Source organism: Papaver somniferum, chromosome 8 (genome assembly GCF_003573695.1).
Source record: "Papaver somniferum cultivar HN1 chromosome 8, ASM357369v1, whole genome shotgun sequence".
In the NCBI taxonomy this organism is placed as follows: Eukaryota; Viridiplantae; Streptophyta; class Magnoliopsida; order Ranunculales; family Papaveraceae; genus Papaver; species Papaver somniferum.
In genome coordinates, this window is record NC_039365.1 from 18,997,283 (window position 1) to 19,013,321 (window position 16,039).

Here is a 16,039-nt window from a genome sequence, read left to right on the forward strand (position 1 = left end):
ATAGGTCCATTGTTCGATTTTATGTTCATCTTCGACTACTCCATAGACACATGTGATCATGATATCGGTATCTCCTATCTTTGATTCAAAATAACAAACATTAAATTTAGAAGATATTAATTTCATGTCTATATTGTTGTGCCAGGCTATTGCTAAACCCTTGGATATTCCCACGGATGGAACGATGAACCAATCATGGAAAGGAGAATTCTTGAAAAAAGAGTCCATTCGAGACAATGGGGCTTTTGTCTCTGCTGGAAACACTACGTCTGGCTTGTAATATTGGCACAAAAAATTAAAATGGTCCTTGGTTAATGGAGTTCCAATTCCCTGGAAATTCCAGGATAGTAGTTCATGGTGCTGGAGCTGAGAGGTACCTAACAGGGGAGAACATAGGAGAGAATAGAAAGAAGTCGAAAGAAGAGAAAAAAAAACCACAAAAGCTAACTTTTGGACGGATGCAGAAAACAAATAGGAATAAATAAGAAACTAATTGTTATCAGAGAAAGGAGGATTACACAATTTCCTTTAGGTCCAGAAAAAATGTAAAGGAGGGTTCAGCTCGGTAAGGGTTCAGAACGGCAAAGGATTACTAAATAGAGACTGGCTAAAAGCAGTACGAGATAAACTATTGAATACAAACTACAGAACATAAATTAAACTAAAAAAAACGAGATCAATACAAGGGAAATGCTCATACGCTCTGATTTTCTCCCATTACACAAGTTCTTCAAATGAGGATATATATTGATTCTTTAAGAGGAATGCTGCCATTTTTTAAAGAGTTACTCCCCCAGATAAATTCATCTCCCGATCTTCAAACCATCTAATGAGGCAATGATAGGCATATTTTTTTCTTATATAATCTCAATTGTATATATTATTAGTGCTCGATTTTATATTTATTATGGCTTTTTATGTCCCTGTAGGTATTTTTGGAGAAATAAGCTTTTACGGCGAAATTGGCTAAAAAAGTGGTTTTTGCGCTCGTGGGAGAAAATTACTATACGGACTCTCACTTTGGATAAGGGGTAGCCTAATTACTAAGAGGTGACCAATTACTAAGGGGTAGCCTAATTACTAAGGGGCATCCATTTTCAGGCAGCTGCTAAAGGGAAACCACTGCTGGATAAGGGGAGGTCATCTTCTTCATTTGAAATTTGAATTTTGGAGGGAAAATAAGAACAAAATTAGGGTTGAAGAATTGAAGGTGTTCTAGGGAGATTCAATGGCTGAAATCAAATGGGTTTGTTCCTCTTGGCTAAACAGGGCTGGTAATGGTCTTATTTTTGCCCAGAATTGTCTAGACAATCCGCAGGAGATGAATCAAGTTTTATAGTTTTTGGCGGGAAAAATATGCATGCAACTGGCAGAGTTGGGGATTGAATTCGATCGATTTCCAGAGTGATTCAATGGCTGAAATTGATTGGGTTTACTCCCTAGGCCTAAACAGGCCTGGTGAAGTCTTTTGTTTGAACCCAAATTGGCTAGAATAGCCGGAAAAAGAAATAGAAGTCAGGTTTTGCACGGGTCTCTGTATGACTTATTTTTGGAATTCTAGGAAGACTAAAGGCAAGAAACTCTTCCCAAAGATACATATCTATCTAAGGAAGAGTTTGAGATAAGTTGGAAAGCTCAGAAACGCGTGAAACAATTTTGGGAAGAGATTATTCTCGTAACTGCCAAGAAAAGAAGAGATTTCGAGTAGTTTTGGGGAGATTAAATCGCTCTGTTGGCTATATATAAGTTGTTGGGAGTTCATAGAAGGGAGTCGAGACTTTGGGGGACCGAGATGAGGGCTTGGTGAAGCTGCAGAGGTGAAAATCAAGAGTTGCAGAGAAGACGTTTCTGCTGCTGAAGAACAACGTCGTAGAACACTTCGCAACTTAGCAAGAAACCGTTACCTAATCTTTCAAATCCAATACCTTTGTAACAGCTTTGCAAAAACTATTCCTGTTAGAATTTATTTGTAAGGGCAGCTTCCGTAACAGTGGATTCTGTAACAATTATATCTGTTACAGATTCACTTCTTCAATAAAAACACCTATTTGAGCCATGATTAAATATTTTGAGCGTGTTTTTGACATGAGGAGCTAAACCCCAACACTGGGATGATGGAGGAAGCCCTATTTCACAATCACTAGGTAACTATAATTGATTCTTTATGACTTTTGCACTTGTTTTAATCGATTTATGATTTTTCTTGATTAGTTGTGATTTTGTTTGATGTCGCATGCTGGGTTTTAGGAACTTTTGATGCGTCATGCTTGTGATTTACATCTAATGCTTTATAAAATCTACTTTTGGCAAAGAAAAGAGTCAACAAAAGAGCTAGAATTGTTATGAGTCATCATATGAACCAATTGAATGTGAGTTAGTGGTGAAATCCTAAGTCTCATTACCTCTCGATATTCGTGACAACCTTGTGAATATATTTTTAGTATTTTTATTCTTAGTTCTTAAATAAAACCTTTACACAATCCGAGTTGAACGAACTTTACTACCACTTTCAAAACTACATCAGGCAATTTGACTCTTAAGACAAAAATATGGATGATCACAAATATATATTGATGGTTCAATCACAATTTCTTCTCTTATCTCTGTATCTGATTCCACAATAAAGTCTAAACCAATGCTTGTCATAAATCTAAGTTAGGTTACATGAACCATAGAGCTTAAATTATGAAATTCAAAGTACACCCTAATGTCCAACCCATTTCAACCTCATCATTAAAACTGAAACAAGATGAAGTCTACATCTGATATTTTCCTTAACCAAAGAAAAGTCCAAGTAGAAGACGAATAAGAAAGTTAAAACACCAGTTTCACCAGAACAGAAGACCAGAGAAGAATAAAAAGCTCATATGGACTCCAAATTATTAGACCAAAGATGACGCCCAAAAACTCTCCTAGCTAAACAGGCATAACTCTATGCAACTCTAGCACAACTGACAACTGGTTAAAACACCTCATGACTAGCTTAACCCATAAACAAGAAACCATTTTGAACTTCAAAAACACCAAAGAACAATTTTTGTCTGACAGAAACAAAAACTACCTAAAATCTCAAGTTTAAGGAGATGTAAGATGATTAAAAATATGAGGAACATCATCAAAATAAGTTGCAACCATGGTGATACTAGAAACCCAGCTAACTAGATACCAGACCAAAAAGGAATTTTGTGTAGGTGCTTGTAAAACAGAAACCAGACCAATAAACCGTGATGCATAACACTGCCGGGGAAAGAAGATCAAAATACAGAGTTTAAAGGGTGTAAAAAGGGCAAAGAAACCAATAAGGAGAACCAATGAATTAGGGGAAATCCATATTGTAAGGAACCTAGGGTGAAACGGGGATCTAAATAAACAAAACAAACCTAACCTAACCCATCAATTAAAAAAAAACCCAGCAATTATCAGAATGTAAAGAACCTAGGGTGGATGAATTATCATAATCTCAAATTAGGTAAAGGATACCTGACCCGTTAGATAAATTCTTCCTCGTCTTCTCTGAAAAACAAGTTGGTATGTAATTGAACAAATTGCAATGACTAAAGAAAATAATCCACCTCCTTGATATTAAATATTAATCCCCTTATCTCCCAATTAGATCCATGGATTTGTGTAACAGATTTCCATCAGAGCCTATGAACGGCGGAATTAGCCGCTCATGGACTGATTAATAACAGAAGAATATGAAGAAAGATTAGGAAAACTCAATAAGAAGAACTTACATATGAAAATTGAAAAGGCTAATTTATGAACAGAGGAGTAGTTTTAGACAAGAATCTTAGACATGCAAAGGATTTGCTCTTCAACAATGGTGACAATCGGTGATGTCGGGTTGAACCGGCTGTCTCCGATTCACACTTTTGATATTCAATTTAGGTTTATTTGGATTCCTTAAATAAACTCCATAGAGGGTATTCTAACATATTTTTTTCATGGATTGTTAGGGATACGAGGTTTTTATGGAATGATAGTAAAGGACACAATGTAGATATTATTTTTTCCACAAATCTCAATCCAAGCATAAGCTTTTCACAGAATCTTATGGATTCTCATATCTCGCTTATAAATTAAAACCACCATCGCCACTAGCACCGCCACCAGGGCAAGGATCATCCCTACCTCCAAAGTGCCACGGCTAGCACCATTATCACCAATAACATAACCATCATCGCTACCAACACCCTTATACTTTCACCATGGCAAACCTGCCTCCACCACCATTTCCATCACCAGTATCATCACCACTACCACTGCCGCCACTACGTACACCACTATTATTGCCACCGGTACCACCACTATCGTCATTAGCACCGCAGCTACCGTGACAACCATCATCACCTTTACCAGCATATATACATATCTCCACCACAAATACCACCTATACCAATATCGTCGCTGCCAGCACTGCCCTTACTAGCGCCAGTGGTACCAAGATTATCCCTACCTCCATATATGGTGCCGCCACCAGCACCATATACACTAGCATTACCTCTACTACCGACACAAGCATCAGGATCATCCTTACGTCCATGGTGTCTCCACCAGCACCACCACCAGTACTGCCTTTACCACCACCAGCAGCACTACTGCCACTAGCATTGCCCCTGCCGCCACTACCACTAGCACTAGCGCCACCGCAACCAAAACCGTCGCCCCAACCATCACCGCCACTGCTATCGCAAATATCTTCTTGTTGTTCTAAGCCTTTAGTCCAAAGCAAGATCAGGTAGGCTAGAAACGAAAAATTAGGACTTCCTGAAAAAGCGGGGGTCTAATAGCCACACCCAATAATTCGTTAGAAAATCTGTATGGACTAACTCTGAATATAATTCCAAGAGAATTAACTAGACAGTCAGACTCAATCAATAAAAATATATCCAAGAGTTATATCTCTGTTTTTCAATGTAATCAGCAAATCAAACAGATATGAATCCGCGAGCCTGATTATTACGAGAAACAACTTGAACGGTGCCAAAGACCAATGTTCAAGTGTCAATCAATTTCAGTCAACAACCAAAGGTTGGATTTACCAATTGATTGAACTACGCACAACCTATGACATTCAATTATATAGAAAATATAATGCGGAAAAATAAATAACACAGACACCAGAAGTTATGTTAACGAGGAAACCACAAATGCAAAATAACCTCGGGACCTAGTCCAGATTTGAACACCACATTGTATTAAGCCGCTACATACTCTAGCCTACTACAAGTTAACTTCAGACTGCAATGTAGTTGAGCCCTAACCAATCTCACATTGATTAAGGTACACTCGCGTTCCTTACGCCTCTGAATCCCAGTAGGACTCTACACACTTTATTTCCTTAGCTGATCTCACCCACAACTAAGAGTTGCTACAATCCAAAGTCGAAGACTTTATAAAAAAAATATGTCTATCACAGAAAAGTCTATTCTGATAGACAAATCTGTCTCCCACAGAAATACCTACGAAGTTTTTGTTCCGTCTTTTGATAAATCGGTGAACATGAACCAATTGATAATCTGGTCTTATATTCTTGAAGAACAGCCTATAAATACAATCACCTCACGATAACTTAACTATATGGTAGTAGAAAAAGTTATTGTAGAATCACAAAGAATAAGACAAAGAGCTTTGTGATTACTTTTTATATCTTACCTATCGGAGACCAACCTCGAGCAAATCTTAGAGAAGATATCACTCAATACGATAGAACAAGTAAGATCAGAACACGCAACTACATAGAAAATAGTTGGGTCTGGCTTCCGAATCCCAATGAAGTCTTTAAGTCGTTAACCTATAATGGTTTTAGGAAAAACCTAGGTTAAAGTAGAATCGACTCTATTCGCAACTAGTATCACACATTCATGAGGTGTGGGGATTAGGTTTCCAAGTTGTTAGAGTTCTTCCTTTTATTGTCTTCGAATCATGGTTTGTATTCTAAGTTAGCTTACTAACAAAGCAATCAATATTGTCTGTTAGATGAAAACCTGATTTAAGATTCTAGCTAAGTTTGTTTAAAACCAAAGTAATATCTCTCCACCATTATATGGTCTTAGCTTGTTGCACACAAATGACATATACCTTCATTTAGATATGGGTAACCGTACCTAAACGTGTATATTGAGTTTGCTCAATAACAGTTAACCGAAATTAGCCATATGAACACTTGTGTATTAACCATGTTCATCTTAACACTTCTAGATCAAATGATAAGCAAATGAATCTAATTTTGTTACTCATAGAGTTTTTCAATTGTTAATATTCTCATAAAAGTATACAAGACACAATGAAGCAAAATCGGATTGAATCAAAAGAATCAGTTCATGAACATTTTAGCCACGGTTTGCAAAGATTGCATTCCTTAATTTATAAATGTATTTGTTCATGAGTATAAAATCATACTTAACCGATTTTAGAACTTAACCTCATAAGTTTGCAAACGGGTACGCAAAGTTAAGTTCCGGACTTTTGATCTTTTCCGACAGTTCGCAAATGGGTACGCACACTGTCGTTCCAGACAGACTTCAGGTGAAACAGTTTGCAAACGGGTACGCAAACTTAGTTTCCGGACTTTAACAGTTAAAATATTCGCATACAGGTATGCATACTTGGTTCCGAGAACTGAATTATTCTTACAACATTTTGCATACGGGTATGCATACTTTGCTATATCCAGACAATGGTTAATTGTTGTAAACTCCCATTTCAATCATCAAAACATCCTTAGAAGACGATAGTAGCTGTCTCACACAAACTATTATCTTATAAGTAATTTTCAAGTGATCGAATGATAAATACGAAACATTCACAGTTTACATCAAATGACTGTCTCACACAAATCATGTAAGATGTTACAAGGCGATTTTCACATGATCATCTTTTGACTTTCGTCAAGAATAATGATGAACATAGTTAAAGAAAAAAGCTTTCCAACACATATTTCGAGAAAGATATAAGCGAGTTAAACTCATCTCGAAATATCAAATGTGTATAATTTGAAAGTCTATAGAACTATACGACTAGGAGATAGAATAGAATAAACTTCTGATTGATAGATGAGTTCAAGTCTTCACATACCTTTTGTAGATGAAGTTCCTCCAATCTCCTCTAGTAGATATTCGTCTTCAATCAATGAACGCCGTAAAGTATAAATCTCAACTACACATTTTATCCTAATCCGAGACATAGATATAAGTAGACTAGAAATTAAGACTTATAAATTTGACAACTAAACTTGACAAACAAGCTTGAGATAGAAACGCCTGCGAGTTCGACCAAGCAGTGCTCTAACACTTCCCAAGCAGTCATCCCTCTTTATACTGCTCCCTCCCTTTCCAAAAGGAATGGGTGGTTTTCAACCAAACAAAGGTACACGAGGACTTCCCAAGTAGTCACCCATCTTGATACTTCTCTCGTTATTTATTAGTTTGTTGCTGGCTCGCTAAGTTTATCGTATTCCTATTTTCATAGAGGAATGACTGGGGTTTTAATTACTGTTATCTCACCAAGATTATGACGAATGTTTTTCCTTTATCTTGGCTTACCACTGGTTGTGTAGTAAAACTACATAGGCAGACCGCCGTCGCAAACATATCCCATCAAAATAATTTTTACTTTAAAATTTTGTAATATTCCTTATTATTAAAAAAAATCATAGTTTTATGGATTATGTATAAATCATCTGGATCTTAGTAAAATCAAAACATTTTATTATCTATATGATTCTTAATCCAGTACATTTTGGGAAACTTTTTTTTTGTACAAACAATTGCAGAGCAAAGTTGAAATCATTTTTTATTTTTCTACTAAATTATGATACTTTGGTCCAAATGATTATTTGTATTATGTTCAACTGTTACTTTGATAATAGATTTATTGGTGTTCTCAAAATAGGCACACTGCTATAAATATAGTAACAAAACCTGCGAAGAAGTAAACATGTAAAGTGAAATGCAAGTCAAAGCATAATAGATGACTCTGATAAATAATCGAAGAGTAAAGATGAAAAGTGAATGCAAGTGAAAGCATAATGGATGACTGTATTAAATAATCAAATGAGAACAATTCTTATCTCTTGCATCACATTCCATATATTGATTATAGCAACACTACAATCGTCGACGAAAATAGAATATTATCTAGAGTAAGTTAATGTGTATTTTCATTGTTGCTTGGTAACGGTAGAGGAGTTTATAAAGTCATACAGAGTAACACTGCACAATGTAGACAACTTTCTGCAAGGTGATTACATTTCTTACATTGTTCATAAATATGGAAAAAGAATGAAATAAATGACATATAGCTAATTCAACGTCTTATCAGTTCATTCATAGTTCAAACCCAAAAACTAAAGATGAATGATAATTGATAACTAAAAGGAAAACAAAAATCACAAACATATAACGATGTGATAAAGCAATGTAACAAACGTATGACATTATAGACCTGTTGTCTATATACTTTATTTTTGGTAAATAATATATGGGCATAATTTACAGTATTTGCTTCATGGTGGGTTGAAAATATTTTATTTAGCAAGATGTATTTTATTAAAACAATAATTAAAAATGAAGCATCTTGACCATAGTGCTGGCGTATAACTACAGTATTGACTATTATGGATTAATCCGTTATTGAAAATGTAAAAGTAATTTAGGCATCAGTAAAAGCATCATAGAAAACCATATGGTTGAGCCGGGGTCGGAGGTCACGTGGATACCTAGTAAAATATAATAACTTGATATATTCAAATTCCAACACACCTAAACGTGTTTGGCGTCCAAAATACTCCTCATTTTTGCAAAAGTCATCTTTCTTGGGATATCAATGACTTGCCAATAGATACATTTGTCTATTTTAATATTTTTTAATGAAACATGGTTAACTTAAGATATTTTAATCTCATAGAGCATTACAAACCAAACCAACAACATGAATGAACTATAAGTGAGAACATGAAGTTAACAAGGTACTCAAATGCCTCTTTCTAACATCATCTAGCTAAGCACGTTTTTACCACATACATTTGTAAACTTAGTTTTATATATGCCTATGTTTCTCAATTTCTCATAATATTATGAGAAACTGAACCAAGATCGATGAACCTTAAAAATTGATGAAGATTGTCAACGTGGTAACGAGTAAAAGTTAAATAAGTAAAAATATATGAGACTTAACCCAAGATGGACGGAAATGCTGATAAAAACGGGTCTATATTTGTAAGTTGGGTTTCGAATAGACCTATATTTCTCAATTTCTCATAATATTACGACACACACCTTCTTTGAGAAGGTGACCTTTAGAAAAATAGAGAATTGGTAGGGGTCCTTTAGGACTCACAATTACCACCAAGGTCAAGAAGCTATTCAGAGACAACCAAGATACAATTGATCTTAGAAGCTTAGTGCGACACTAAACTCAGTCCTAGAAAGTAAAAGAGTTTCGACTAAGTTCTTGGGTAGGCAGTTCCAAGAGATTTTGATACAATTGATCCAAACCGGTGGAAATCACTGGAAAATAGTGAATAACCCGGATAAACTATCATGTCCACTAGATGGTATAAGTACTCTTCCTACTAGATATTGCTCACCCTTACTCCTGAAAATTAAAAAAAATAATAGAGGAATTAGTGAATGATAGTGTTATTTATTCATGATAAAATAAACACATGCGTAAAAAAATAACAAATTTTGATTAAAAGTGGCAGGATTTATTACAAATAAAAAGCATATCATCTACGTAGGTAAGGTAGGAAGCCTTCCACAATTGAATCCGATGAAGATGAGAGTTTCCTTTAGATGCGGGATTTGAGATTTGTAGGCAGTTAGCTCCTAATTGGATTTTAGTTGTGTTAACATCTAGAGATATAAGTAAGGAATTAGAAGCCAATGAAAATCTCAAGAGTTCTTATGGACTTTCTAATGTTGTCTTTCATCAACTTGATGTCATGAATCCAATTATTATTTCTTACCTTGGTGATTTCATTCTAAGCTGCTTCAGAAAGCTTGGTATCTTTTCAAGAAGAATCGAATCACTATTAGTCATTTGTAGTAAAGATAACATAATTTGTTCTTTAATCTGAATTTTGATTTAAACTCTAGTTTTGGATACTTGAAAGGTATAATGCTGCAATTTCTGGAATTATTACTGATGCTGCTGGTTTTATGGAAATGTCACAAGCTCCTAGTAAGGTAAATATCTATCTAATGACATATCTTATTATAGAGATTGCAATATGTCTGGTTTAATCTTATGGTTCGAAAGCATGATGTATCGGTGCATTAATCATATGGTTCAAAAGCATGTTGGAAGAGATCTTTTGAAAAAAAGTTTGTCCTATTTATTATTCTTATGGTTTGAAAGCATGCTGTAAGAGGTCCATTGATGTCATTGATTTTGTACTGGTTTTGTCTAGGCTCATACTCCGCTTCCTTAGTGATCATCGAAAGTAACGTTTTGACTCTTAAATCTTGATGTAAACAAAATTGCTCAACGGATTTGTTTGACTCTGATTGATGTTATGTAGGTATCTGTTGAAATTGGTTAGTGACATGATTTTCTTTGTTGTTAGTGGAAAACAATAAGAAACCTTTGTCTTTTTCTGATTCATAGGAAACAAACGTGAGAAAACATTGAAAAAGCAACAAAAATTTATTGATTACTATCTCACTATTCCAGAAGGACAGGAACAAAGAGAAACTAATGGTAAAAGAGACTACGAATCAGATGTTTGTATTTTTATTCGTTATTTTCCTTACTTAATAGATGCTAAAAAAATCAAGTCAACGCAGATAGAGAAAGAAATCTCCTCATATATCCTACAGTTTTTTTATTTCTTTTTTGCCGTTGGATTTTTTGTTTGAACCGATAGATTAATTTATTGATTTGGAGGAAAAATTGAAACATTGGTTGTTCATTTTTTGGATGTACATAGATCAAAATGACCGGTTGAATTAGATTGTTGCTCAATTATAATTGACTTTTAAAAACACATCTCAAACTTTTTAGTTTGTTAATAGTTTCCATTGTAATTAGTGTCTTTGATAGTACATAAGAAGAAGTTTGAATATTATTAAACGATTGAATGGATGTTTTTTTAATATTTTTTGAGGTACAAATTAATTTTTATGAAATAAAGTGTGATAAAAAACCAAGAACATCAAGAAGAGAAAGAAGCTGAGTAGTACACGTGAAGCCCCGTTTATGCCACTAATGTTCATTTATAACGACGCATACTGAAATGTTAATATTTACAACAACACATACATGAAATGTTAGCGTTTACTTAAAACCCACGTATGTCGTACCAAATGTTCAATGTATTTTTTATATTTGAAAGATATCATGCAAACGATGATATATCCTTGACTATTAAACTAATGTATGCAAGTCAGATCACTGTGGAAACTAGTGGAGATTTTCTAAAAAATTTACGTTTTAAACTAAAAACGAGCTCAAAAGCTTATACAACAATGTGAAATAAAATCATCAAAAAAGGCACTAGCCTCAGCAACTCTCCAGTAACGGTACTCTCTCTTGGGGTCCACTAAATCAGTTATTGGAGGTGCAACCTGAATGCCAGATACATTAAGTAACCCCTAACATATACAAGAGAAAAAGAAAATTGGAATCCGCTTGTATAAACAATTATATGATAAAACATTTATACTCAACAAACAAGATGAAATGAAATTTTACCCAAAGATACTTATCAATGTACACATGCAAGTATAATGAAAACCATAACTCAATACTCAAAATTACCCACAAAATCAAGATAACCATAATCAAGTAAGTATACCTGCGGATTGATTGCTTCAACAGCTGCTGTAGCAATCCTCAATTGATCAGCCCTTTCGATATTGCGAAATTTCCGCTACACAAGAATATAATTTCAAAAGTTTATATCAGCCACGAGAAGAATATTTTATCTAATTTTCTCATTAAAAGTTCCATTAAGATTTAGATTTCAACATTTAATCAGTAGTGAGAAGTGCATCAAACAAAAAAGTTTAAAAAAAATCAAGCTAAAACTCTCATTAAACGTAACACCAAGAAGAAGATTTCAACAGTTAATAATCAACTTTCGAACTCGTTTTTAGTCATCTTTTTTCCGTAAGAATTAGCTTTAAGTCAAAACTTTGAAGTTTTTGAAGATCTTCTCTAGTTTTCAGAAAGATATCATATTTGCATATTTGTTTTAGTAGTTAAGGATATACATATATGATCCTTTGAGTGAAACATCTGACATCCATAAAATATATTGAACGTTACGAGATAAATAGAATGAGGTGTTATTGTGCATGCGCTGATTTCCTCTATTGTAGTCAGGATAGTTCCAATTTTATTTTTTTTGTTTGAGAAAAAAGAAAATCCATTATTGAGGAAAAAGAAATTACAATCGGTTGGTGGATAGCCTGGCAACAAGCTGGGCACCAACACCTTTTTGGACAGCAAGACCTATTCTATGAAAAAGCATACCTCCTATTTTAAAATTTGCATTATGTTTTTTGAAACAATTTTTTAACCTCTTCAAGAAAGTAATAGTTTCTTCACCCAACTCACCCAAAGTCGAGAAAGCTAAAACACCAAAACCATATCCATGCAAAGAACACTTGGCCAAGTATTTATTGCACTTACGAGTTGAGGCACTGGCTATAACATGCCCAGGTATGAAAGTACGAACACCACCATCAGTGAAAGGGGAAACCCCAGTGACATCGAAACAAACGTCTTGCCCATTCTCCCAGCTATAAACAAGAATATTTGCGGGGTCTCAAGGAGGTGTCATTATCGGACTAAAAACCAAGGACGACCTCCTTTCTCGAGTGCACACCAGCCTTGTAGCAAATATCTGCAAAAACATCTCGTACAAGGTCATGTCGGAATTCGAGACCAAAATCACTGGCACAATGTAAAGTATGATCACCAAATATATCCATCTGTTTGTTACAACACGGACAACAACTATCATCATCGAAAAAAGATATGCCCAGTCGATAACTTAAAATGGACCTAAATTGCCTCGGCCCAATATTTTGGTTCAAACCCTGATAGACGCAATTATGTGTCTGATTTTTCCTCAATGTTCCGTATTGTGTGTACTCGATTTTGTACTTATTATGTTTTTTTGTGTGTTTGTAGGTATTTTTTTGGAAATAAATATTGTTGGAAAATTCGGCTCGAAAAGTTGCTCGGAGCACCTCCAGGAGGACAATTGCTATACGGACCCCCACTTTTGCTAAGGAGTACCCTGGGCTATGTACAACCCAATTTCATTCTCAGCACCTACATGTTAAGGGCACCCCTACTCTGGATAAGGGCACCCTATTCTTCTTCCACGTTTAAACTTTATCTTTTGGCGGGAAAATGTTTCACTAACCTGCGGAAACTGCTGGAGTGGATTTGACCGAGATTTTCTCGGATTTTCGGTTTGAATTGGACTCTTATCAACCTGTTACACCTAATCAGGGACGATAATGAGGTTTGTTTCGAGAAACAAGGAATAGAACGTGCGAACATAAGAAACAAAGAGGATAAATATTCTCGGGGTTCTCTGGGATTTTTTTCCGAGTTATTTTTGGAGTCTGCGTGTGCCCTGAGAATGTTCTGCTCAATCTGTTACGTGCATATTTCATATTTGGATGATCGCAGCTTCCAACAGACACATGCAGAGATTAAAAAGGGAAATTATTCCCGTATTCTGAAAAGAAATAAAAGAGAAGATATGAAGTAGTTATGAGGAGAATTATTTGCATTTAGTCGAGAGATTCTGAGGAGATGTTGGGTATAAAAAGGCTTCACGGGATTCAGACCAGGGAACTGAGAGTTTGGAAGAGTTTTGGAGAAGACAGAGGCCATAATCAGAACCACCAGAAATATTTTTCTGCTGCTGCTCATCTGAAGAACACGAAGAACAGACCATCCAAGACAGTCGTTTTTCAACAGTGGAAACGACACACAGGCTTGGGTCGTAGAGCTACAGAATCAGCGACAGTTCTGTTCTATCGTTCTTTTCAGTTTGTAACAAATAAACTGTTACAACCCGGTTTATCATTGTTTCTTCTTCCTTTCTTTCCCATTCAGCTTTGTAAACACCCTTTGAGCAATAAAAATGAATTTTGAGATCGTGTTTCCATGATGATGGCTAATTCTCGCGCGAACCAAGGCAATGGATGAAGCTCTATGCATGAAAGATTGGTAACAATTTTATTTCTCTAATTTATAATTCATTCACACCGCTTTTGCGGAGTTCTAATGTTCACATAATTTTCTTAATTATTTGTGATTCAATTTGATAGATTATACTTCTTTAATCGATTGATAGTCTATTCTTAGGGAATCATAAATATTGGGAATATGTTTGCTTCGTGAATTAAGATAAAGGACTTAAGATAGTTAGAGCTTTGAAACATATTTGGTATCGTTCATTCAGTGTATCGTGGATCTAGTGTCTTGGTTTACTTTTTCAATATCTTGAAATCAATTTTGCAATAATTTTTATTTTTAAGTTTTATAAGTCTAAAACTTTGCTTTCACAAGTCTCAACGAACTCATTACTACAACTCAATTGAAAATCATCAATTTTTGGCGCCGCCGACGCGGACTTGTCTTTAGGCTAGAGTTTTTAGTTTTAGGTTTTTTATTTGTTTGTTCACTTTACGTTTTTGGGTTTTTGTCTTTTCTTACAGATTTGGAATTTGGAGCGAAAAAAAATTTGCCAAAGCTTTTGGTGAATACTTAAAGATTTGGAGTAAAGCAAAGCGAAAGAGCGAAAAAAAAAAAATAATAAAAAAGAAGCATTTTATTTGATTTTTTTTATCTTTGATTTTTTTAGTTTTAGATTTTTTTATTTCTTTATTTTTTATTTCTTTTTTTTTTGCACTTTTTTTGGACTGGACTTGGACTTTGGACATTTTTTTTTAAACCCTACGGAAGGGTAGTTTAAATATCAATGTTTGCAGAGAAGGACGACGATTACGATATCGCCTCGGCCCCTCGGGTTCGTACATGACATAGGAGTCGTGGCCCGAGTCGACTACAACGGTTCATCCCCCGTCTGGTACGGGAGGTAAGTTTGTCGAAACACTCGCGAATCCCCTGTCAGCGAGTTACTGTATTCCTTCGTTTGCATATATGCTGAGGATTTGAAAACGGCTGCTTTAATTTCCTAGTAAAGGGCAAGGACTGGCCATACAAGATAAGGAGTCGGATTTCATCACCGTTCCCTTCTTGCCCGCCTTAGGAAAACGAAACCAAACGCGAACCTAAGCCTAAAATTTGACTAGAACGAGACCTATAGGGTAACGAGCTTAATAGGAAAGTCATTCGAAAAATATTGGTTACTCTTTTAAGCATGCTTCAAAGTTCATGATGGTTTCTGTGAGTTGAATACGCCGCCTTGTAACGCCGGTGAGGCCTTGGGTATCAAAGCTCCACTGAGCTTCCCTCGTCTCGATTCAACTTACTTAACTCTCGGATTGATTCCAGAGGGGTTTGCTTAAATTGTAACGAATTCCCTTTCGAAGGATTAGAAGCTGGTCTAGAAACAATCTAAGTGGAGTCATCATGCTTTTTGTTTGCTAGAAATCAGTAGGTTTGTGTGGTGGAGTCAGCCTTGTTTGTGTTTGCATAAACTCCCTTCCTTTTAGGATTTCTTTCTTTTTTTTTGTTTTTTATAGTGTATGCCCGAGGTTATTAGAAAGCGGGCTTGGAAAAGAAACACTCTAGGTCGTTTGATTAGTGACAAACCTAGTAGTTCTTCTTGTGAAGGCGGGGAGCTCGAAGACTCTTCTTTGAGAGCCTGTCTTTGGAAATTTCAGCTTTTGAAAACTTGACAATTTGAAGAAAGTACTCCTAGTCCTTTGGTAGTGCCAGAAATGGCAACTTTGAAAGCTTTATTAAACCCAACTAGGACCTCGTCCGTCTTGTATCAAGTTAGTGAAACCGAGGCAAATTATGAACTCAAACCTGGGACTTTACAGATGCTCCCAATCCTTTTAGGAAAAGAGAATGAGAACCCCTATTTTCATGTTAG

General features: G+C 35.4%; 1 protein-coding gene across 1 annotated transcript; it reads right to left on the minus strand.

Annotated features, from left to right (window-relative positions):
- Positions 1–4,075: 4,075 nt before the first annotated feature.
- On the minus strand, positions 4,076–12,883 carry LOC113305211 (glycine-rich cell wall structural protein 1.0-like). Its single transcript, XM_026554296.1, has 6 exons — positions 12,839–12,883; positions 11,804–11,878; positions 11,471–11,573; positions 4,505–4,719; positions 4,221–4,393; positions 4,076–4,130 (listed from the first exon to the last, which is right to left on the minus strand). The coding sequence occupies exons 1-6, from the start codon at positions 12,881–12,883 to the stop codon at positions 4,076–4,078; spliced, it is 666 nt and encodes a 221-aa protein (XP_026410081.1).
- Positions 12,884–16,039: the final 3,156 nt, after the last annotated feature.